At 44.5% G+C, this 23,954-nt stretch overlaps 3 protein-coding genes across 4 annotated transcripts in view; all 3 read right to left on the reverse strand.

Annotated features, from left to right (window-relative positions):
• ano7 (anoctamin 7) overlaps window positions 1-2,510 on the reverse strand; it is a 30,108-nt gene extending 27,598 nt beyond the window's left edge. The window contains exon 1 of the mRNA XM_088912742.1: window positions 2,397-2,510. The gene's annotated coding sequence lies outside the window, so the exon portion shown is untranslated. The remainder of the gene's footprint in view (window positions 1-2,396) is intronic.
• On the reverse strand, window positions 253-12,317 carry ppp1r7 (protein phosphatase 1, regulatory (inhibitor) subunit 7). Of its 2 annotated transcripts, none has more exons than XM_088912752.1 (10): window positions 12,256-12,317; window positions 11,008-11,103; window positions 10,547-10,605; window positions 8,532-8,597; window positions 7,747-7,877; window positions 6,552-6,714; window positions 6,279-6,395; window positions 5,772-5,876; window positions 5,272-5,358; window positions 253-3,157 (listed from the first exon to the last, which is right to left on the reverse strand). In XM_088912752.1, the coding sequence occupies exons 1-10, from the start codon at window positions 12,293-12,295 to the stop codon at window positions 2,981-2,983; spliced, it is 1,041 nt and encodes a 346-aa protein (XP_088768878.1). In that variant the 5' UTR covers window positions 12,296-12,317; the 3' UTR covers window positions 253-2,980. The 2 variants fall into 2 exon arrangements, with proteins under 2 accessions (XP_088768878.1, XP_088768877.1); XM_088912751.1 differs by lacking the exon at window positions 12,256-12,317 and adding an exon at window positions 11,470-12,211.
• A 7,076-nt stretch (window positions 12,318-19,393) lies between these two features.
• On the reverse strand, window positions 19,394-20,943 carry lim2.2 (lens intrinsic membrane protein 2.2). Its single transcript, XM_088914426.1, has 4 exons — window positions 20,766-20,943; window positions 20,326-20,466; window positions 19,768-19,902; window positions 19,394-19,464 (listed from the first exon to the last, which is right to left on the reverse strand). Exons 1-4 carry the CDS (start codon window positions 20,941-20,943, stop codon window positions 19,394-19,396), a joined length of 525 nt encoding a protein of 174 aa, XP_088770552.1.
• Window positions 20,944-23,954: the final 3,011 nt, after the last annotated feature.

The raw sequence follows: 23,954 nt of genomic DNA on the forward strand, positions 1-23,954 counted from the left end.
GGTAGTAGATCTCTTGAAACTGAACTGTTTTTTAATGATAATTAGTGTTTCATACTGCAGATTAACACCACACACACTGACATTCTTCCGGGCGGTTGACAGAAAACCTTGGTTTTCTCTAGTGTTTAAGAGCTTAAAAACACCTCACTGTACTTTATCACCCCTCATGATGTGATTTGCTTAGAGTCAGAGACACTGAAGTGCTGTCAGCCATGAATGATCAATTCAGCCTAATGATACCAAAAACATGTCATCAATATCCAAAATCTGTAAACTTTATTTTTCTAAAAACATGCATAGAACATGCTTCTTTCAATACTCATAACTTATACGTGGAGATACGTCATCTCCAGCCATCCCCATCATTTTTTTCTTCTAGACCGAGAAGCACTTGAAAGCAGGCTGTTTGAAACGAATGCTACATTTTTGCACAGTCCAGTGATATTTGTTTTGCCCTGTATATATATATATCATCCCAATATCCCCAGCTCTGACCAAAAGGGATCACTTTTCATTTGTTCTTCATTTATTATATAATACATTCAGTTTTAAAACAATCAAGCATTTGTAAAACTTAGTAAAAACAAGCGACAATCAAAAGAAAATAAAGCACATCACGTGCCCTCCGCACTTCAGAGCTTCAGTCTTCGCTGAAAGCACATTGTGTGAATGCTCTGCATTCAATTTATTTTCCTAATTAAACAGCTGATTTGGTAGTCCATGGAGTATGCAGCATGTGAACTAGTTTCTTTCAGTGCCAATAAAAATAGGTCTAAAAGTGCAACTCAGCCTTCAAATGCATATGGAAGAACAAAGCACAGAACGTAGCAGTCCGCCTAGTGTTTATTATTAAAAACGGAAAAGAAAGATAATAAAAAGAAGATACTGCACCCCCCCCACACACACACCTTACTTGGCTTGGGTTTTCTTATTCTAGATTTAAAAATGCCTTTTTACGCAGCTTTTCAGCTTAGTGTGGAAAAAATGGTTCACCCAGGTACACACGAGATTGCTCTTCACTTCCTCCAACAGAAACTGGGAATGCCATTCCCAAAAATGAAGCGATCCAGACCCTTGTTAGAACTACCTATTTTCTCTATTGGACTTTTTCGAAAAATCATTTTGAGGTCCTACAAAATTGCCATATTAAAAAACAACATTTGTGTAGCTCACCTAAGACATTTTAGATACTGAAACAATCAAACAGAGTTAATTCTATATACAGAATAGAATTCAGGAAAGTTAGGAAAGATCATTCGGGAAACAGACACAAACATTGCGGCATCAGGCCAGGAAACTTGTCTCGGTGAGGGTCGATTGTTTTACAGCACCCAACTCAAATGCAAAAAAGATGGAATTAAGTTATGTTACAGTGGCAAAGAACTAACCAGTCCAGGAGTTTATTCCACCCCATGAACACTTAGAGCTCAATTATCCCATTTTTCTCTGCTCTTACTGTCCACTTTCCAAACTAACGAATGGCTGACAAAGCCTTGCAATGGAACTAAATAGCCTTCCACACTTTGGTGGGAGTACAGAGGGTAGAAGAAAATAGTCTGGCAGGTCTTGACAGACCCCGGGAATCTCCTAAATGACAGGAAACCAACCTATCTCCTCTAATAAAGTACTTCTGTCATGCTGCTGCTGTTGCAGAAGAAACAGAATAATGAATATTGAAATCTACTATTAAATAATGGCAGGGAAGCAGTCATCCAGGGATCTCCAGCTAGGTGCTGGAGAGCACCAGCCTTTGGGGATATGGAAGTTAATTCATGAAGTGGGTAAAGATCACGTTAATCTTGACCGCCTAAGGTCTGCTGAAATGAAAACCGTGTGACCCTGTAGCTCTCCTGGCAGTAATTGTACAACCTAAAACAGACACACCAGCACCGTGTGTGCACAGGCGTGAAATCTGGGCTCCGCACAGGAAGCTCTCGGGACCCCTGCCAACAGGGTGTGTATGCTTTTGTGAACGCAGATATGTGTACGCATACTGGGGTAAGTGCAGTGTCATGCCTGTGTGTGAGCTCACAGCCATCAGAAAAACTGAACAAGCTGAAGACTATTTCTGTTTATTCTGAAAAAACTAACTAAAATCTTAAGACTGAAAAGCTTTTTTGTGCCCGTTTTTCTCCCTCCTTTCAGATACCTATTATTACATATCCATGTGCCACCGCTTCACTGCTGAGCAGCTGTGTAAACTGTCCTGGGATGCCAACAAGCGCAAGAGACTTGAAATCCCATCTCCTGGGAAACGGGGTTTCAGCTCCTTGCTTGACAGCTAGAACATCTCTGGGTTCAGCGTCCCACAGACTCCAACAGCACAGCGTCTCTCCTGCAGCTGTTAACTGTAACAAAGAAGAGCCAGGCACCGGCTGTGCACCTGACACCCTCACCTGTGGATCAGGAGGACACGTGTCTTTTGTGTGGTGAAAGTCAACTTGAAGGTAGATCAATCTGGTGAAACCCCAGGAAACAAGGGTTCATTTTTTTAGGGCAGGCAATCAAGTCACACACTGTACTACATCTCTGAAAGCTGTGATGGAACAAACACTGAAAGACCAAGCAGGAGCAGAAAGCCCAGAGTGCGAGTCTCTAACATGGAGATACAGACGCTCCTGCTGTTTCCCAGTGTGTGAACCATCGGCAGGCTCTTGTACTGGAGAAATAGGAAAAAAACAAATACGAACTGAACGTTTTAGTGACATGTGTCAGTCTGTGCAAATAAAATTAAGGTAGCCACTGTGAGCCCCCCCACCCCACCCCAGACCTGACTGGCATTCATGGAAAAGCTTGCAGTTTGCAAAACCTGCAGCAGCTGAAAAAGGAAGTCTGGATATGTCTGCTGTTAGTATTTCTCGGGAGGGAGTCTGCACGGGCTCTCAGTGGCCTGTGTCTGACAGTGGAGGTAAGGAGGTCGGGGGGTTGTGGGGGTCGTGGGGCGAGAGGTACGGGGGGGTCAGGATGGCAGGGGTGGGCGTCAGAAGCGGATGAACGTGGCGTCTATCTGCCGCACGCTGGGCAGGGCCAGCATGATCTTGCGGCGGTACTGGGGATCCTTCTGTAGCGGGTTGCGCTCCAGGTACACCGTCTCCAGCCCCCGGGCGTTCTTCAGCTCGTCCAGGTCCCCCCAGTTCTCGATTTGGTTGTCGTTCATCTGCCATCGTCACAGACAAGAGGAAGGGTCAGGGGGAGCAGCGAGAGAGGACACACCACCCACAACCCCCATGAGGAACTCGGGGAGGACACAACAACTCTCACCCTGGCTCAGGTATTGCCAGACAGACATACACCCAAGAGCATGCAAGCACTCCCAGAAATTCCTGATGATCATTACTGCTTGCCTTTGTACAGTGATTACATCTGTATTCACACCCCAAAATCCAAAGCACCTTAGAGCCCCCACTTGGGTGACGCACTCTGCACCAGCAGATCAGGTGGAGAGGTGGAAAACACTTCCCGAATTGTTAGGAATGTTAAGTATCCTAGAGCAGGGGTTTTCAACCTTTTTGACATGCGCCCCCCATTTGTCTAAATTTGAACTTGTGCCCCCCAAGTTGAGAAAACAATGCGAACACCCTCGTCACACTCACTCACACAATATAATTGATATTATGTACACATACATGCATTTCAGCGCCTTTCCTTCATTTGCTTTAACAGTTTCTCATTCACCGCTGTTGTTAACTTTAGCAGTAAGCCACCGGTCCATTTTTAAGTTTGTAATCGTGGTATGATGTGAAGTCTCAATTCTGCTGTAGCCTTCGCCAACGAGAATAGACGGCAGGCAGCCTGCTTAGCCAGGGACATGAGCCAGATTGCAACACCCCCCTCTAGTGGATGAATAATGAATCGCTATTAACGACTGAAACAACGTGTTCGCTGCAGTTGTTTTGTTCTTTTTCGTTGTACTTGCATGTTTGCGCCTAGATGTCTCGTAATCTCGGGCCCCCCTTGACAGGTGATCGTGAACCCCGCGGAGGCGCGCCCTGCAGGTTGAAAACCCCTGTCCTAGAGGACGCCAGACCAGAGTAGACTTGCAGGACAATTGCTACATTAAGGCAGGACTCCTGGGTTAACAGACACCCCTACTCTAACGGTCAGTGCCATTGGATTTCCAATGAGCAAGTAATATGGACAAGAACCGAAGAAAGGCTACAAATGAGAGGAGGCCATTTGGCCCATCTATTCCATCTATTGCCTTTGGCAGTTAGTAGATAATTGGTCCACGGATCACATCCTGCCATCTTGCAAGGAGGATCTTGGTTTAACATCTCACCTGAAAATCAGCCGCTCCTACAGCACAATGAGCACAGCAGTCACCATAATTTCCACTGAAATTCTAGGCAGAAGACCAGCCAGCTACCGGTCCACTAACACCACTTACGGCAGCTAGCTGGTGTTCTTGGAGGTCTCCCATCTCAGTACTGACTGGCCAAACCTTGTGGGCTAGATCAATCTACAAAGCAGTAATGCTGCTGTGAGCTATATTAACCTTCCTGAAATGTAACCCCCAGGAACATGACGGTTTTGTAGCTAGTTCACCCAGGAGCTGTAAAAAACAGCTGTGTCCCTTTAAGGCACCGATACTGAACAGAGAATCTACGTCCTGTGGATCCTCTCTTGCTTCCGTCAGAGGATAGAAGATTTGGCCAGAATTTGTATTCCATAATTAAGACAATACTGATGCAAAATGCAATATCTCGTCAAACAGATGCTTGCTTCTTTTATTACTGGCTATCAATAATATGAATTGACTTCCATAGTACTTGTTCAGCAATTACATCACAGGCAGAGGAATGGAACAGAGGAACATGTACTGTATGTTAACCTCTCTTTCCCCTACAAATGGAATACCTTAGTATATGCACATGACGTACAGACTGGACAAGTGCACTTGTACCCAATCCTGGGATTTGTTCCTCCCAGCTGATGCTCGCAGCTACACAATGTGAACTGAACTGATTTAATAATATTCATTTTAATTGTTTCTGTTTTCAGCTCTTAAACGTGTTGGAGGCTGCCTTTTAGCTTTCGAAGTTCATAAGTAATATAAAATTCCAAACTCTGGAGTAGAATATATCTTGCCACTATTCCAATCAATCTTCTTTGTTCAATGAAGGCATCAATTAAGTGATTAAGCTTGGATGGTGAGAAAACCAGCAGGTGTATGGGTCTCTAGGACCAGGATTGTGGGTATTCCATCAAACTGAACAAGCGTGCCCAACAAGAAGATCCTGCTGGGACACTGACGTCAGCATGACCACTCACCCAAAACTCCTGCAGCTCTGTTAGGTGGCTGATGTTCTCAATCTTCTTTATCCTGTTGGCCGCGACATCCAGAGTGGTCAGCTTTTTCTAACGGAGGAAACAAGAGCAGAGGTTTCAGTGCGGGAGAGATGGCGATATGCCGTGGCAAACCCACAGTGCACTGCTCTCCAGACTGCAAAGCGGACAGAATACTAGAAGCTCCAGGAAACACGGTGTCTGCTTTCAAACTATGGTTTACAGAAAGCTAAGTCAACACACCACCCATACGACAGGAAAAGTATTCCAAAACCTGAGAAACACAGAAAAAAATAGCTATGAGGACTAAAGCATTTTAACATTGCCGTAGACTAGGCTGTGAAGTTAAGGCAGCTGCTGTTCTTCACTTGCTGCATATAGGGCACCAAAGAATAAGAAAGCTCTGACACTTTAGATGCTGGATGCGACTCTCTGAAGAATCCCGGCTGGGGTACAGTAATAAGGTGTCTGTCGTGGTCACTCACATTGTTCTCCAGCCCCTCGATCACCTCAATGCCGTTGTGGCTGAGGTACAGCTCCCGCAGGTTCACGAGGCTCTGCAGGCCCTCCATCTTGGTAATCCGGTTACTCTGATTGGGTACACAGCACCAAGACAACCGTCAGCACAGACGCGCACACACACACACCTTTTCACTCTCATACACTGTTCCCCTGCCCGGAAGTACTGCAGTGACACGGAGTCGACTGTGCTACACTGTCACACCGTATTCTGCTGCATCGTTTTATTCTGCAATGTATCAGATTTTGCGGATTCAAACTGTACTGAGTCAGACTGCATTCTCCTGTACATATTCTGCATTGTAGTGCTAGCCTGTATGGTACTGCACTGTCTGCATATTCTGTTGAAGTGTTACCTTTCATAGTAGTGCAGGAGTACTGCACTGTGTCACACTCACGTGTACTGTGTTTTACACTGACAGTGTTCCATGTTGTATCACTTGCAGGTAGCAATAGCACAGGCAAGGCCGCACCTGAATGCTGAGGACAGTGAGGTTGTGGAGGCCGTCCAGATTCTGCAGTCTGGTGATCTTGTTGGTGCCCAGGAACAGGCTGTCTAGCTGGGAGAGAGCATCCAGATTCTCAATGACCTGCAGAAGATAATACATGGTCAGTCCGAGTCTAAATCAGTGCTAAATCAGAAAAAAACATGTATATGGCAGAGCCTTAAATAGCGAAGAGGATAAAGAGTAAATTGGTAGATACATTTGGGCTCTCTGCACTAGGTAGTGCTTAGTGCCGCTCACCCGGATTCGGTTGGAGCCCAGTTCCAGCATCTCTAGGTTGCTTAGATGGCCCACGTTATCAATGCGACTGATCTTGTTGTGCAGCAGGAAGAGTTTGCGCAGGCGGGTCAGGCGCTCCAAGCCCTCGATCTTCCTCAGGACGTTGAAGGACACATCCAGAACCCTAACGACAGGGAGGAAAAAAGATGAAACTCAAGACGGACACAAAGGTGATAACCAAGTACAAAGAAAATCTGATCCACAAACAACGAAGACGCTCGTTCAGACCCTTTGGTTTAGATCTCGGGTTTCTTCTTCCAGGGGAGAAGGAATAAGGTGGAGGGTTTACTGTGCACATGAAAGAGAAACTGGATACAAGCACAGATGTGAGCCCTGGGGCTCAGGTGATGCTCGTATGTGCTGAGCTCAACCGAGTTTCCACAGGAGTGAACTGTTTTTTCAGAAGAGCAAGATTTGACCAAAGTAGCAGCTGGAATGTGATTTTAGGCTAGATATAAAGTCGACTGCCCTCATTGTTCTACAGCACCAAGGAAGCTCAGAGCCCAGCTACTCAACATCCTGCTTCTACTCAGCACCTTGTTTCTTCTTCCAAGGTGACTAAAACAGCCTCCACCTCTGTCTACAGCATCAAATTACAGCCTGGGTGCTGCCTAAGAAGTGACTGGGAACAATTAAACAATCGTATAATTAAGCTTATAATTTGTTTTTATGATAGCATTGACTCTGTGCACATAATTCATTCGGAAAGGTAGAGTATTAAAGATAGATTGTTGCAGAAACCCTCAACGTGCACATGCCTGTGTCTTTACTATGTACATTCAAACGTCTCTTTTGAATTAACCTTTTCTCCAGGTTAGGTCCAAATCTTTTTGCTCTTATTTAGTATTACTTGCTCTTTATGCTCTCTCAATCTTACTCATCCCAGCAAAAAAAAAGCCCCACTAATAATTTAATGCACTGCTATACAATGATACCAACTTCAATCACAAAAACAAATCTCAGCAATCCAGGCTCTAAGATTACACTGGCTTCGCCCCCTGAGAATCCAAAAGGGAGAAAGACTCTTTTTCTCTGCTTTACAGAACTAAATGACTGTCCACCCAAAGCAAGACTGCACTGCGTTCTGACTCCCGTGTGAGCACAGGTACGGCGCGGCGCTCACACCCATCCACAAAGACATCACGGGGATGCTTACTCCATTTCCGTGAGAGCCTGCAGGTTCTCCAGCTTGTGAATCTGGTTGTCGTACAGGTCCAGCTCCCTGAGTCCACTCAGAGACTCCAGGTTCTCAATCTGCTTGATGAGGTTTTGCCGCAGGCTGATGGTCTGGTGGGACAGCCGGTGAGAGCGCACACACAATACAGGAACACAAGACACTCGTTTTTCAATTTCAAACAAATTCGTGCAAGAAGCATGGGGAGAGGCTGCCATCAGGCTGCCAATATTTCAAACCCTGCGTAATGCATGCCATACGTCAGGCAAACTGTCCTTGCAAAGCTCCAACACATTAATTTGTATATTTATGCCAGTCAGTTTTTTCCTTTCCTTTATTTTTTCAAACAGGTCAATTGTTACTGCCAACGCTGACCTGCACATCTACTTCTATAGAACAGGGCACTCTACTAGTGTAATGTGAGCTGTGTCTTACTCAAGGGCACTACACCACAACGCCTCCCTCTTAGGTTGATGCACAGACCCATTAAATTTCCAATTAAGTTTGTATAAATTGTACAAGGCAAAAAAAAATTGGACTACCAGATCCTCAGAATTTGGACAGGAAACTAATATCCTAAGAACTGAATGCACCGAATGAGAGCTCAGAGAACACTGTCAGCTCAAGACAGCAATAAAAATGAGGCTTAAGTGTGAGCTATAGCTGAAGCTGTAATGGATGTTTTGATTGTAATAAAACATTTGCAATGTCTCTAAAGAACTGAGAAAGACACTCCTGTCTACTGAGACTGTGGTTATTAGACGGACCTTGGCTTTCTTTAGGATCTCCAAGCCCTCGATCTTCCCAATCCGACAGTGAACCAAATCAACATCCTATTGGGAAAGAACAAGAGAGGGAGGGAGGAAGACAAGGGGGAGACAGAGGAAAAAGTGAGGAATGGAAAAACGGTGTCTCCTGCGGGTCACTTCAACTTGCAGTTGTGCTAAAAACCCACCCCTACATGTAAATAACAAATCCCAATCCATTCTGACTTAACTACTGAACGTAGTATCTCGCTACTTAAAAACACTGAAGAGCACAAATGAAAACTGTAACTGGGGGGTTGGGGGTATTGATGACAGAAGCACAGATCTTGTAAGGCACTTAACTCTATGTTTGTTCTACGTAACTTTGAATCCGGCTTTGAAACATGCATTGATTTACTAGAAACCAAGTCTGTATTATGAACTGTGTATTTCTATAAGAAACCAAAGTATTAATATCAACTATAAATGTAACAATGACTAAGTTCTATGAAAATACAAGTCAATCGATAGTTTCACTGTTATTGTCCCAATTACTTTATCAGAGTTGGAAAGGAAAAATGAAAAATGCTGTTTCTCCTATATAAATTCTATGTGTTCTGAGTGTTTCTTGCTCTGTACTACCCGTTGTATGTTGTTCTGCTATGTTGTGCATGATGGCCGGCTGTGACTGCCATTATTTATTAATTACAGTTTTGTAATGTACTGTGCACATTGTGTGAAAGTGTGTCTACTGTACTGTGCATGAAAGAACAGCATAAATGAGTACTTTAAAGTAGATGTACATATGGCAAATAAACTCTCTCTCACCTTATAAAAATATCTCACATCTGTAAAACCATTTGAAAGATGACAGGGCGTGAAAACAGATTTCAATTCAAAACTAATTGGAAAGGGGTGTACAGTGAAACAGAACTGTCTGGTGGGATTCCTTCCATTTTTTAAGTTAACTAGTCCCACTGAGGACTGTGACTGCTAGCACTTAAAAAAACATATTTCATGCTAGTGAACTTCCACTTTTAGCGATTTATTTTAAAGAATCCCAAAAGGACAAAAACACAACGTAAAACCGGCAAAAACTCTGGCGGACGTGAGCAGTCTTTCACAAACTCTCAAGATCATTACAAAAGAACGTGAATGAAGAAACTACATGTCATCTGGCCCATCGACACCTTACCAACGAACGTGATGGAAAAGAACTGAGAAAATAAAAACAGAAGGAAGAGTAACACTGGCACGCCCACAAACCTCACACACAGGACCTTGTGCAACTTTACTTGTTATATGCTGGCTGTTTTACAGTACATATTAATATCTAGCCAATGAGGACCAAGGCCAAAGTGCACAAACATGATAAAGTTTCGAATACATTACACTGATGATGGACTACACACTCTGTTTCATGCTTACACCACTAAAAGGCACAGATGAGCTACTTGAAGGCTGTCTAAATCACGAATAGCTATTTGAAGTACAATCCTATTGCATAGCTCTCTCAGGACCACTTCAACATCAGGAAATCATTTTTATGTTTAGAATATTACCATCAGCTAACAGTGTTACTTATAGACAATAAATGTTTTTTTCTATTATGGAAAGCACGTTAATGTTTCTAATCTTCAGTAGCTTTTCTTATCACTATTACCAAACAACTTTAAATACTTCTGAGATACGGCAAACCCTTTTAGGCACAATTCTCCTAATGGTATTCTTGGCACTCGTTGGAATAGAAACTTTATCTCAATAAATAGAGCACAGTACACCGTGAATTTCCTCTGACAAGAACTGCTCCTCTGTGCATCCTGTTGGCCGGCAGACATTCAAACAGCAAAATACCCTCAGGAGTGGGCGTCTGTGTCAGGCCCTGCTGGACGCCCATGGCTAACCTAATAGGCTTCGGGGATGCTAATGTGTCATATATTATGGGGCACTGCACAAGCCTATAGTGAACGCAACCTGCACTACTGCAAAAGTGTGGGAACAACACAGAACCCCTCCCCACATTACCACTCACTGACCTCCTCCTCAGGGTCAAGGGTTATAGTGTCCATGTCAACGGGGGACTCCTCCTCCTTCTCTGCGGGTGGAGAAAGACAGAAAGGTGAAAACTGAGAGAAAATTCTGAAGACGACAAACCCCTCCAAGCAGGTTTTCCGTTTGTTTCAAAAGGCCGAATCGGTAAGGGGGCACCCTCAGAGTCAGGGCCCCCAGGGTAATAACGGCCCTGCCTCAATCCCTCTTATTACCAAACGATGACCTGGACACACAGCAGAGCGCAATCGGCACAGCGCTGCTGGGATAGGCTAGCCGCCCGTCACCCGATGTCCCCTCTGCCTCTGGAGAATGGCGAGTGCCGAGACCCGCGACAAGCCCGCAGGCTTAAGGCGGCATCAGCAAGACACGGCGCTGCTCCAGTCGGCAGTCACGCTCCGAGCTGCTTGCAGAGCGCATCTGGGCGAGCGAGAGTTTGACAGCTCACCGGGCAGAGCAGGCTGCTGGGGCTCTGACTCTCCGTTGAGGCCCTTCTTCTTCCCCTCGTCATCCCCCGACTCCTCCGACTCTCCCCGCCTGTCAACTGAACACAGCGGGTCAGAGAGCAGCAGCCAGCATACACCCGCACCCCCCGACACACCGGGGTAGGAGACGGCACCCCCCCGACAATGAATACTGCAATACCGAAACAGCACCAGGCGCAATAGTACAGCAGTATGCCCACATAACATAAATAGTACGAGTGTACACCCATACTCAGCTACACACACAAGACTTACAGCCGTGACACACTGAAGGAAACCACTGTAGAACACTACTACGACACAAACTGTGTACACACCCTGAGCAACACAACCCGCGTATCTGTAACACAAACGGAGAAGAGGAGACCCTATATACAGTATAAGCATTCATCTGTCTTTCACACACTCTGCTCTTCTATTCTCACCACATTGACGATGGGGTGTGGTAATCATAGTCGGCAACAGAAAGACCGGCGGATGCTGTAGCATCTAGAGCTACACAGTTCTCCGGAGAGACGGGATTTTTTTTTCCGCCACCGCTGTGACAGAGCTAGAACTTCGTCGGTGTGCGTTTCAGAGTTGCTGTCGCTAAAAATGAGACTCCACACGTCCTGGATAAGAGCACAGCACAACTCTGGTCTCCCTCGCCGCCCTTAGGACTGGTACCTCACAGGCGTGTCGAGAAGGTGCTCCTGCAACAGCTCCGATACGCTCGTCAGCAGAGCTGTGCTCAAGGCAGAGTTGCGTTAACGTCAATAAGAGTGCGATACTGGTGCGGGCTTACTGTTTCCATGGTGGATGTGACGCAGCACAAATAATTAAAAAATGCATATTCTGTAGTTAAAAATATGGACAGTAAAGCATCTTTCCTCAACAACAGAGATTCCCGAAATGATCTTTAATATTCAACGTGGAGCTTTAACAGTTAGCCTGGGTAGCCAAAGATCGCTGCAGTGCTGATGCTTTAACAGTCGAACAGTGTAACATACAGCTTTGAAACACGGTTGAGATTTTCAAAACAAACATTAAAAAAACAGATAGCTGGCTGCAATTGAATGGCAATAGCGAAAATCAACTCTGAGTCGGTATTTGCACTGGTGCTTCTTTTCTCTCCAGAACGAATTAGATTCACTTTATTAAACAGCGGTTTAGAACAGAACTGATTAGTTTTACTGCCGATATTATTCAATTCTTTGACAGTTTACGCTCACCTTCCATATCTTGCAGCTCGCCTACAGTCACAGAAGCCATTTTTCTCAGGTTCCGCCCTCCAGGATTAATATTGACAACACCCTCAACCAATCGGACACAAGATGTGTGGGTGGGGATAACATGTGAGAAACCAATGACATAACAAGAAATATTTCAAGGCATCATGGGAAAGATAGTTTGTAAAAATTCGAGGAACGTGGTGACTTGAGGTAAATGCCAGTTGCCCTGGTGAAGAGTCTGCCCTGTCCTACAGTATATTTATATATTTATACAGGAGTACTGCCTCCTGCCTCTGTTTTGCATCTGGACTTTACATTTTTTCCCAGTCACCCCCTTTCAGAACTTGGTAATTTGAAAAAGGAAATCAAACAAAAGTATGCAAACATAACTTTCCAGGTCTCCCATCCAGGTACTGACCAGGCTCACACCTGCTTAGCTTCAGTGGGTTGCCAGCAGCCATATCATCCTGCAGCTCATAACTGGCAAGCCACTGAAGCTAAGCAGGTGTGAGCCTGGTCAGTACCTGGATGAGGGACCTCCTGGGAAAAACTGAGGTTGCTGCTGGAAGAGGTGTTAGTGGGGCCAGCAGGGGGCGCTCACCCTGTGGTCCATGTGGGTCCTAATGCCCCAGTATAGTGACGGGGACACTATACTGTAAACAGGTGCCATCCTTCGGATGAGATGTAAAACCGAGGTCCTGACTCTCTGTGGTCATTAAAAATCCCAGGGCGTTTCTCAAAAAGAGTAGGGGTGTAACCCCAGTGTCCTGGCCAAATTTCCCATTGGCCCTTACCTCCTAATAATCCCCATCTATGAATTGGCTTCATTACTCTGCTCTCCTCCCCACTGATAGCTGATGTATGGTGAGCGTTCTGGCGCACTATGGCTGCCGTCACATCATCCAGGTGGATGCTGCATATTGGTGGTGGTGGAAGGGAGTCCCCATTACCTGTAAAGCGCTTTGAGTGGAGTGTCCAGAAAAGCACTATATAAGTGTAAGCAATTATTATTATTATAACATCTACATATTAAGCTCACACCTGAAGAAGGCTCCACGGCCAAAACATTGTGTTTTCTTTCTTCTCTTTTCAGCATGGAATAAACCTATTACTTGTTCCTTTGTAGCCTATGCATGCTGACGCAGATACCCACCTGATCTACATATTAATACACATAAGAGAATCTGTTCCAGTTCTCAAGTTCAGACATTGTAATCAGTTTGTAAACTATCATATACGTTAGATATAGTGTTAAACTGAGCAAGTCTCTGAGCAAAAAGGCAGCCTATCAAAAGAAACAGCTAAAAGTTCATTCCATGCTGAAAGGTAAATAAAAGAAACCCAAAGTTTTGGCCGTGGAGCCTTCTTCAGGTGTGTAGGTACAAAATAGCAAACTCCAACTTCTATGAAAAGAAAGTTATTAATGTGCTAATTAGATATTTTCAAATAACGTGCGTCAGCATGTGTAGGCTGCAAAGGAACAAGTAAAGGTTTATTCCGTCCTCAAAAGAAGAAAAGAAACAGCCTTAACATTTCTCTTTTCAGCATGGAATAAACCTTTACTTGTTCCTAATTACATATTTTGATTTGCTATTATATTCTGTATGATTAATATATGTGTACTGTGTTCTGAACCTTAGCATGTTTATGTCATAGCTGATTTCACTGTAGGCATCGCACACTCCAAAAATGTCAAGCACATAACAATTGAAAGAAGGTCGAAATCTATTTACTAAAAACAAAACATTTTTCTCTAGCAGTGAAAGTTCCAAAACAAAAGAAGATACAAAAATAGAAAATGATTCAAGTTATTATTATTATAATTAGAACACCCCTCATACTAAAAGCTGGATACACCTTGAAATACTGTATGTATTCAAACTGTCAGAAAATACTTGTCACTAATAATATGCGATCACATGCAGCCCTGGTCTCCCATAGTGGAAGATGTCTTAAAGCTGCCAAACAGGGCAGCTCAGTCCTGCCACCCCTAGGCGATAGGTGGCATACTATTTCCTCTTTTACAGAGAGTTGAAGGGGGGCATGATTAGAGCTTTTAACTGGAAATCAATGGTGGGCTACATGTCACAGAGTGAAACATAATGACTGTGGGCATAAAGTGTCTGGGGCTGAGTGATCTTAAGTGGGTATTGAATGGCCTGTGTCTCAGCAATGGTAGGGCTTTTATATTTCCTGCCTCAGGTTCTTACGCATTTCCATTGACTGGGAGGGAAGCTCTGGAACAGGGTACGAATACACAACTGTTGGCTCTGACCACACCCAAGACATCACTGGGAGACTTCCACCCCCCTGGGGGTGAGTCATGAGCCTGCTTAGGGGGTGTCAAAGAGCCCCAGTCAGGACAGACCTCAGGACTTTTGCAGAAGGAAGGATTGCAAGAGAGAGATTGCAGTGGTTGGACCCAGGAGAGGACTCAACTCTGAGACCAGGGACTGGCAACAGCAGAGGCAGGCCCCAGCATCGCCCGCCTACCCCCTCTAAGCAAAATCAGACTTAGAAACAAACAGGACACATTGTTCAGGACACCTGGGACTGAGGAGGATCCCTCACACTTCTGTTTCTTCGTTGTGACAAGGTTTCTGACAAAGGTTACCGACTTGAGCTGGTTCTGGAGAACAGAAATGCCAGACTGTTTATCTGGGACAGTCGGTTCCGGTATCTGGTGTCCTTGGACTGCTCTAAGAGTAAGTCATGTGATGTGTTCTGTACATTGGGTGGGCAGTCATAGGAATGGCTATGTTATGAGGTTACTTGTATATAATGGAAAGATTCAAACTGTAATAAAATGGGATGTTATATACAGTATGATAACTGTCTTGTCTCGTCTGTGGATACACTGGAGGTTCTGGGAGATAAAAAGAACTTGTGACAAGGGAGGATTCTAGTACCCTTTATAATTGTATAATTGTTGTCAGGAGCATGGCAAGGTAGTTACCTGCATTTAGGGGCTACCCAAACTGTGACACACTGCTACTCTATTCTTGATTAAGATAAATCTCAGAGATTATGCTAATGGAAATACACAGAGGTACAGACTTTTAATTTAATAAAGAGTGACCAAGCCTTTCAGAAATTTAGTTAAAAGAGAATCACTAGTGGGTGGCACAATGGCGCAGTGTTTGGCATCGCTGCCTCACAACACTGGGTCCCCTGGTTCAATTCTAGACCTGTGTGGAGTTTGTACATTCTCCCTGTGTTTGTGAGGGTTTCCTGCTGGTGCTCCAGTTTCCTCCCATAGATCAAAGACCTGGTGGTGTCACGTTCGTAACCCCTCCTCTTAAGGATGCTCCAGCCCTTCCTAGTTTGTTACTCATCCACAGCACCTGCTCCTTGTTCCAGCCTCCTTCCTGTCCCCCTTAAAAGCCAGACACTCACTCAGTTCGGGGCTCTGCATCTGATTCCCATATTGTGCGAGCCTGGGACCTGTATTCATCTGGCTCTGTCATGTTTTTAAGTTTCCGTTTCCATTCCTGTTTCCATTCCCCCCACCGGTTCCGACCCAGTTCCTGTTTTTAACCCATCTGTCTCGTATGGATTGCCTGGCTTTTGGACTTTTGCCCTGTCTTTTGGATTTTCCGTTCGTCTCATCCTTGGATTGTTTGCCCCGGACTCACCCCCCTGGACACCTGTGCACTTTGGACACGCCCCCCCCCCCCATATACATTCCCGAATTCTGCATGACTTTTTCCTAGTGTTTCCTCACTACCCCGGATTGTGTCATCCTCATAGGGTCTGGAAACAACTGTCTGTTACACGTGGTGGGTTATTTGGCTACTGGGAACATTGATCTTGGTCTGAGTGTGTGTATGTCTATCTGCCTTGTGATGGACTAGCATCCTGTGTACCCTGCCTTGCATTGAATGCTTCCCAGGATAGACTCAGAGCCACTCTGACCCTGAATTGGAAGAAGCAGTTAGCAAACGGATGGGTGGCCTTGTCGTAGAAGAAGCTGCAGTTGTTTCTTATTATCAATTGCAATAAGTTAATTAATGATCTTGAGTCGCAGAGCACAAAGGCAAAGATGTTCAGTCACACTAAAGTTGGTTTTCTGGATTGCAGGAAGAAACACAAGAGGCTGAATTTATCATCAACCCTTGGGTGATTTATTGAAAGCTCTCAAGCTGTTGTTCAAGTTCGTAGTGATGGCAAAATCTGACCAAAACCCCTTAATTAATAAAGCAAATGTATGGATAATGGTGGAATGGTGATGTGGTGGTCTGCATCGTTGCCTCGCAGTGCTGGAGTCCATTCCTGTCCATTACTGGGGCGCTATCTGTGTGGAGCTTGTTCTCCCTGTGTTTGCTTGGGTTTCATCCGGGTGCTTCTCTCCCACAGTCCAAAGACATGCTGGTTGGTTATTTGGCTTCTGTAAACATTGGTGTGAGCGTGTGTGTGTTTGTGTCTGGCTAGACTCCCGCTCCCCAGACCCTGTACTGAGTGAAGAGGATTAGAAAACTGATGGATGGATAAATCTGGATATAATTAACATCGACTTTGTAAAGCCAATCATTTCAAATTCTTAAACTATTTCATGTGCCTTGGTAAATTCATCTGCAAACAATTAGAAAATAATACAACACTATACAATATTAATTTCACCAACCAGTAAGTGATTTTATTTCTAGTAACTGTAACTACAGCTTTCTGTTTTCTGAGAAGTAATTGTTACAGGAACATTCAGATGATGCAAGATGTTATACATTTTGCTGGGATCTAACTTTTAAAGTCTGAAAAGATTAATTCCAATTTCTTCCAAGTGAGACGCAGCTTTGATACATTAATGGAACACGGAAATTGGATCAGGATGCGTTCTTCCTTGTAATCACAGCCCTATGTAATTTCATCTCTGTGCTCAAAGTGCTGAGGAACAGGTCATGAAGTGAAGTACATTGTACTTATATTAGCACGTTTTGGGGGCATTGTAACTTTGAAATTAGGGTCTGAAATCTATGAACAATGTAGTAGAAACTTGGGTTTCTTCTGCAGATGCAAATGAGGCTTCTTATACAGACAAGAGGCACTTTTTACACACACTTGAAAATTCTCAGCCTTGTTGTGGAAGGTGCCACCCCATGATACTTCAGGAAATGGCTGGATGAGACCCTCAGAACAATTACCTGCTTGCAACCTGAACTAAAGCCATTTTACCTTGGAATATTCAATAAACAGCCCCAGATTACTTGATTTACTCTTGGTCATTTTATTTGCAATATCCGGCAGTACATGGAAAGTGAGGAAGAGCAGGAACAATGCCAAAGGACCACTCTTGGCTTTCTAAACTGCCACCCCTGACAGCCCACAAGCAAACTGTGGCTCCGTGAACGGTCCTGGTACTCATTCAGTCTGGATGATGGAGCTCAAGCTCAGGTGAATAGTAACCTCTTTCAGATGCTGTTCTGACTGGGGTTGCACCAGTACTGCTATCCACACACTGGCATTTTTTCATGGAGTCAGGAATAAAATCTGAATAACATGACACTATCAAAAAATCCCAGTATGGAGTGATCTTTTTTTAGAAAATAAACATTTAGATTTTCTTTATTTATCTCAGTTTAGAAGATTCTGTCTATAGAAACGTGGGTGCTTTATGCTTTAGAGGGGCACATTAGAAACTCTAAAGGAAGAAATATCAATCCTTTTGATTTTAATTGCCTGCTGACCTCATGGAAGGAATCCTTTGAAGGAGTAGAGACAAGTGGGCTGGTTGTACATACGTCTGTTCATCACTTTGGAAAGAAATGATCAGGCTGTCAGTCAGAGATCCATTTTCTAAAAGGAATCCTTTATGAAAGAGCCTAAAAGGTTTATTACTGGGTAAGTAATTACTCATAGTATTTCTTCTTGGCACAATAAGCTCCCGGAGCACTATGACAGCCAGAATTTTAAGGTGCTGCGCTTCAAAACTGATTCAGGATTGCGGGAGGGTTTGCAGTCTGGAGTGTCATCAGTCTGGAGTGTAGAAGTCATTCTAGTCATCAGTCTAAAAAGAGAGAGTACTCTAGATACTTACTTCTGGAGTATGGGGATGTTCTAAAGACATCAGTCTGGAGTGTGGGAGTGTTCTAAAGACATCAGTCTGGAGTGTGGGAGTATTCTAAAGACATCAGTCTGGAGTGTGGGAGTGTTCTAAAGACATCAGTCTGGAGTGTGGGAGTATTCTAAACTACATCAGTCTGGAGTGTGGGAGTATTCTAAAGACATCAGTCTGGAGTGTGGGAGTGTTCTAAACCACATCAGTCTGGAGTGTGCGAATGTTCTACAGCCACCAGTCTAGAGAGTGAGAGCATTATAGATAATTTAGAGTGAGAGTGCACTAAAGACACCAACCTGGTATGCTAACCACTTTTGTTTGGAGTCTGGAAGTGTTCTAAAGCATCAGTGTGGAAAGTGAGAGCATTCTAGATACTTTAGTCTGGAGTGTGGGAACATTATCTAAAGCCATCTAGAAAGCGAAACCAGTCTAGATACTTTATTCTGGAGTGTAGGAGTGTTGTAAAGATAAAGATCACGGGAGTTTACTAAAGACATTAGTGTGAGAGTTCTACAGTGTGAGAGGGTTCTACAGCCACCAGCTTAGAAGGAGATAGTATTCCAGATACTTTAATCTGGAGTGTGGGAATATTCTAAAGTCATCAGTCTAGAAAACAAGAGTATTCTAGACACCTTAGTCTGGAGTGTGGGAATGTCCTAAACACATCAGTATGGAATGTGGGAATGTTCTAAAGACATCAGTCTGGAAAACGAGAGTATTCTAGATACTTTAGTCTGGAGTGTGGGAGTATTCAAAAGGCATTAGTCTGGGCTGTTAGCATGCTCTAAAGCCATAAATCGGGAGTGTGTGAGTGTTTTAGAGGCATCAATTTGGAATGTTTTGAAGATATCAATCTGGAGTGTGGTATTTTTTTTAACCCATCAATCAAGACTGGGAATGTGTAAATGTCATCTTTCCAGAGAGCGGATGCATTATGAAACCATCCGTCTGGAGTATGGAAATGTTCTAGAGACATCGGTCTGGAGTTTGGAAATGTTCTAGAGACATCGGTCTGGAGTTTGGAAGGACAACAATCTGGAGTGTGGCAATGTTGTAACGACATCAGTCAGGCATGTATAGGAGACTTTAGCTGTCATTGATGTTGGGGGTGCAGGGCTCAGCACCTTTCTTCTGATAGGCACAGAGATGCAAAACACCTAGGGACAGTAATGAGAATAATTAATAATCACTGAAATGGAGGAAAGAGTAAGGACAGTGTAAGGGAGCACAGAGGAGTAGGAAGGCAACAGAAGACTGAGAATGAACACAGATAGTCAGACAAACTAAGATACATAAAATGAGAAATCCAGGCTGCTGTTTGCTGAATAAAGGATTGACAGACTGACATACACATGCAGAAAACACACAGATGGACTGACTCACACGCACTGTAACACAGACCGAGACAGGCTAAAACACAGGGACAGAGACAGCGGGACAGGAAGAGACATGTTGTTTACCAGCTGCAAAGGCAAGGAGGATGGCCACCCAGCCTAATATGTAGGACCAGGAGAAGCGCCACTCCAGGTACCGCTTCCCAAAGAAATGGACTGTCACCCCAGTGTAGATAGACAGAGCCAGCAGAGCCAGAAAAGCTGGGGGAGAGAGAGGAAGAGGTAGAGAGGATGAGTGTGATAGAGAAGGAGGAACAGGCAAGGGGACAGTGGAGAGGGTGCAGAGGTAAAGGTGGGAGAGAACATGAGAAAAATGGAGGGAGGGTGAGAGTAGTCTGAGTAAAAAAAAGACGAATGTCAGTACAGGTGAAGGGAAGGACAAAAGTCTTTTCCTGTCAAAAATCTGTCTGCATTTCATGGAGACAAAGCACGAGGCCCTCTGCTTTTCTTGTACTTCTCTCTTTGTGCTGTGCTCCTCTCCTGCCTCTCTGCCTTGCCAGCTACGGTCAATTCTTCTCTAAAAGCCCCAGCCCTCAGACCCACCCTCCTTTCCTGCTCCCTTTCCCTCTCAGCCCCTCGGTTCTGGGCTCTTCCTGCTGCGTCACGTGCCCTTTCCCCTCTCACCTGACAGCAGCAGGGCGATGCCCCCGATGCGGATGCGTCTGCTCTTGGCTCCATTAGTAAAGGCGCTGAGACCAAGTACAATGCCCGCAAAGCAGCTCAGCACAGCTAGCAGCATGAATGCCCGTGTTGCATCCCAGAAGGCTGTAAAGGGAGACAGACAGAATTAAATCTTCACCAGCCAATCAAGGATATACTTACTGCACAGGTAAGTTGTCCTAGGATATGTGGACTTTTGCTAACTCGAGCTTTCAGATCTTTCATTTCACTTATGTGTGTTACCTGTCTAATTCATTGACTGTTAATTTATAATACAGTGATCACTAATGATAAAGAATGAGCAGGTATTTACAGCACAGTAAATTTCCCATAATAACTCCTGCATCACAGTTAATAGACTGCTGAACTGACAGACATATGGACAGCTCTCTGCCTTGACTCACCCACGGAAATGGTGTGGGAGTGGCATTTCCGATTTATGCAGAACCTCCAAAGGCCCTGATTGGCTGCGCTTCCAGAGTACCGGTATTGCATCCAGAAGTCTGTTGCTGTGGAAACGATGAGCAGCACCAGGGCAGCTACGCCACAGAGTGTGCCCCCGCCCGCCAAAGTGTACAGCATCGAGGAGCGGCGTGGGATAGCACAGTCCTCCCGTTCTCACTGCAACTCACACAGAGAGAGTGTCTGTGAGACAGGCAAGATGGACAGGAGCTTTAACAAAACATCAACACAAACCACAACCACCAAAGTAATCAGGTTGATTTAAAACTTTTTTTTCTTTTTCAAATTTTAATTTCTGCAGTTAGTTTTCCTTTTTATTTTCTATAAGAATGCAAAGGGAATTGTATGGAGAATGCTCATGGAGCCAGGACATGAGTTAGGAAGGAAAACAGAAGAGCACAGGAGTGAAGAGGAGATACAGGGAGTCCTGCTGAAATTCAGACTCTCATTCCTACATTCCTATGATCCTATTGATTTCTTGACAGCCCCACCTGGGATGAAGAGTCAGGCTTCCTTGCAGGAGAAAGGTGCTCCCAAAAAATTAACAACAGTCAAGTCCATTTCCTGGTTGTGAGCTCTCTTCAGCTGATTTCAACATGTGTTTAATATTCTGGATGAGACCGTAAGCTATAGGACCTAGTCAGGACATCAAGTAATTGGTATGTTGGCTACCTGGTACACAGACACCTGCTCCTCTGATTCTGATCATTCTAGTGTTCACTTGTTTTTCATTTTGTGTTTCTGACCCATCTTGGGATAGCAGGAACACTGAAAATGACTGGTTCTTCACCATTTCTCCCCCCAATGCCCTGTTGTTCAAAAGCATCTGCAAGAACTAAGATGGCTGCCCTGTGGAAATCACAAGGGATCGGCATCTGCAGCCTGTAAAAATGGAGTTGGGGGCAGTGAGTTGTAGAAACAAGGCCTATTATTTCACTTAGAATGAAGTGATATAAAGTATTTCTAACAATCTTTGTGTGCCTGGACCAAACAGCCTGTTGCCTGTCACAGGAATATAGCGAAAGAGGCCCCTCTTTGTGGTCAGCCACAGGATGACCTAGTTGTCTTTGCATGTGAGCAAGTGAGGGAGATGGGCTTATCTCTCAGATAAGGATCTTTCCCAGGACAGTCCAGATCCATTGTCAACACTCCTTAAAGATGGATGTCCACTGCTTGTGCCAGGATGTCTGGCAGTGGGATAGGCACATCTGGAGATAATCCCAAAAGTCACAGGAAAAGGTCACTCATCCAGCAAGATGACCAATCAATTTGGTTGACTACAGGGTGCGGGTAGCTTCATGATTAATCCCCACTTTTCCCCCAGTTAAGAATCAGTGCATCACCCCTAACTGCGTCCCCCTCTCTCTGCTGAATCAACTTGACTCACCGACAACAGAACCACGTGCCAGCCGCACCTGCTGTCAAAACGTTGGGATTTAAACTTTTTTCCGAAGCGCAGCATGTAAAACCAGAATTCTGGCCGAGGTCTAGCCTGCAGCAGGACCGTGCCCCCGCTTGATCGCCGGAGCAATTTTCCGGACTTTTCGTTGACACGCCTGAATAGAGCATTATTCAGCAGCAGCCGCTCCGCCGGGAGCAAACCGAGTTTCTCCCCTTTAACTGTGACTCGCCCCGACTCGACCCGACTGAGCAGTGATGTGCACAGACTTTGTCCCGGTTCAGCTCAGCGCTAACCCGGACAATCCATATGAGGGAATCAACTGTCAGCGCGAGGCTAGAGCAGATCCCCCCTTCTCCCAGATACCTTGAACTAGCCGGATTAGTACTGGATTGGCGCTGACCCAAAAAGCACAGATTGAACGATGCCGCGACGGACCCAGTCAGCTGTTATCCATCCTTCTGCACCTGAGTTACGAATTAACATTTCATGTGGATGAATATAAGTGAATATCCACCCTCTCGAGAATAAAATGGTTATATTAATGTGATTATATCAATTAAATTAAGTAGCTGTAGCTACTGAAGAGCGTCTGAATGTTGATTATGTTAGTGAGATTGATAAGGAATTTCGTGTAATCAACGTTATACTAAACGTAGTATCCTTGTTTTAATGTACCTCTTTGCTTTCACCGTGATATTATGAATACTTTTAAGTACACATTGTCTTTATGTATTGATAAATGTGTTCCGTGAGTTGTTCAACTTTATGAAGACTCCTTGTTCTGCCGATTGATTCCTAACAGCCAAAATAAACTCGCGCGATTTACTGTTACAACTAAATATTGTGCCAGTACATTCACAAATTCCCTAGAGCTCACGGATAACTGTGATGGGTGTGCATTCAAGCGTTTGGATACCTATACATGGTGTTGGTGAGCACAGGGAAGAAAAAAAAAGTTTAAAATCCTTATATTATGAAAAGGGAGTCTGGAGAGCAAAGTGATTACAGCTGGTCAATATTTAACTATTGTTTTTTTCAGATGGAAGTGAGTGTGATGATCCAGCATGACTCCTGAAATCATCACTCCTTATGGTGATTCCTACAAACACCCTGGCCCAGCAGGACATATTGTAAGCATTGAAGAGGCGTACAGAATACATGCTAGGGGCCAAGACAGGACCTGAAGAATTGCCGGGAGAGACTCAGCAACCCTGCATTGGATAAAGTGGTTAGGAAATGGATGGACTGTCAGACAGCTCTCCTGAAAGAAACAGTCAAGCTAGTCCCTGCTTGCAACAAACAGACAAGCTAAAAGAGCTGAACCTCTGTAGCCTAGGGATGATGGAACAGGTGTACTCCTACTCCAAATCTTGAGTGGTGCTGCCAAATGGACCTATAGCACCACTTCCAAGTCATTAATGAAACAAGGATTCGAGATGCTGAAAACAAAATAAGAGAAGGAATATTTAACATCGAGAACAGCTAGAACCCTTCTAAACAGAGCCTTGACCAAACTAGAGCAAGCCACAGAGCCATGCTATAGAAGCTCAGCGCTGAATCAACAAGCTTGGAAAAAGAAAAGCTTCTCTAATGACTCAGAGACACGTGTTGGTCAATAGTGACTTTCACTAGTTCTGAAAATGCTTAATGTTTTAAAGCACCACTGAGTCCACTAATTGCGGTAACTTTAAGTGCCTGAATCCAAAGCAATCACTGCAGTCACCTCTAA

Source organism: Atractosteus spatula, chromosome 4 (genome assembly GCF_055471065.1).
Source record: "Atractosteus spatula isolate fAtrSpa1 chromosome 4, fAtrSpa1.hap1, whole genome shotgun sequence".
NCBI lineage: Eukaryota > Metazoa > Chordata > Actinopteri > Semionotiformes > Lepisosteidae > Atractosteus > Atractosteus spatula.

Coding starts and splice junctions, on each gene's coding strand:
- ppp1r7 (XM_088912751.1), bottom strand. CDS start 11,533: ATGCTACAGCATCCGCCGGTCTTTCTGTTGCCGACTATGATTACCACA. Junction 7,878..8,531: donor AGATCCTAAAGAAAGCCAAG/GTCCGTCTAATA, acceptor CTGTCCCACCAG/ACCATCAGCCTGCGGCAAAA. Junction 3,158..5,271: donor CAGAGCTGCAGGAGTTTTGG/GTGAGTGGTCAT, acceptor TGACGATGGCAG/ATGAACGACAACCAAATCGA.
- lim2.2 (XM_088914426.1), bottom strand. CDS start 20,943: ATGCTGTACACTTTGGCGGGCGGGGGCACACTCTGTGGCGTAGCTGCC. Junction 20,467..20,765: donor CTCCCACACCATTTCCGTGG/GTGAGTCAAGGC, acceptor CTCCCTTTACAG/CCTTCTGGGATGCAACACGG. Junction 19,465..19,767: donor CCTCCTTGCCTTTGCAGCTG/GTAAACAACATG, acceptor TACTGTCCCTAG/GTGTTTTGCATCTCTGTGCC.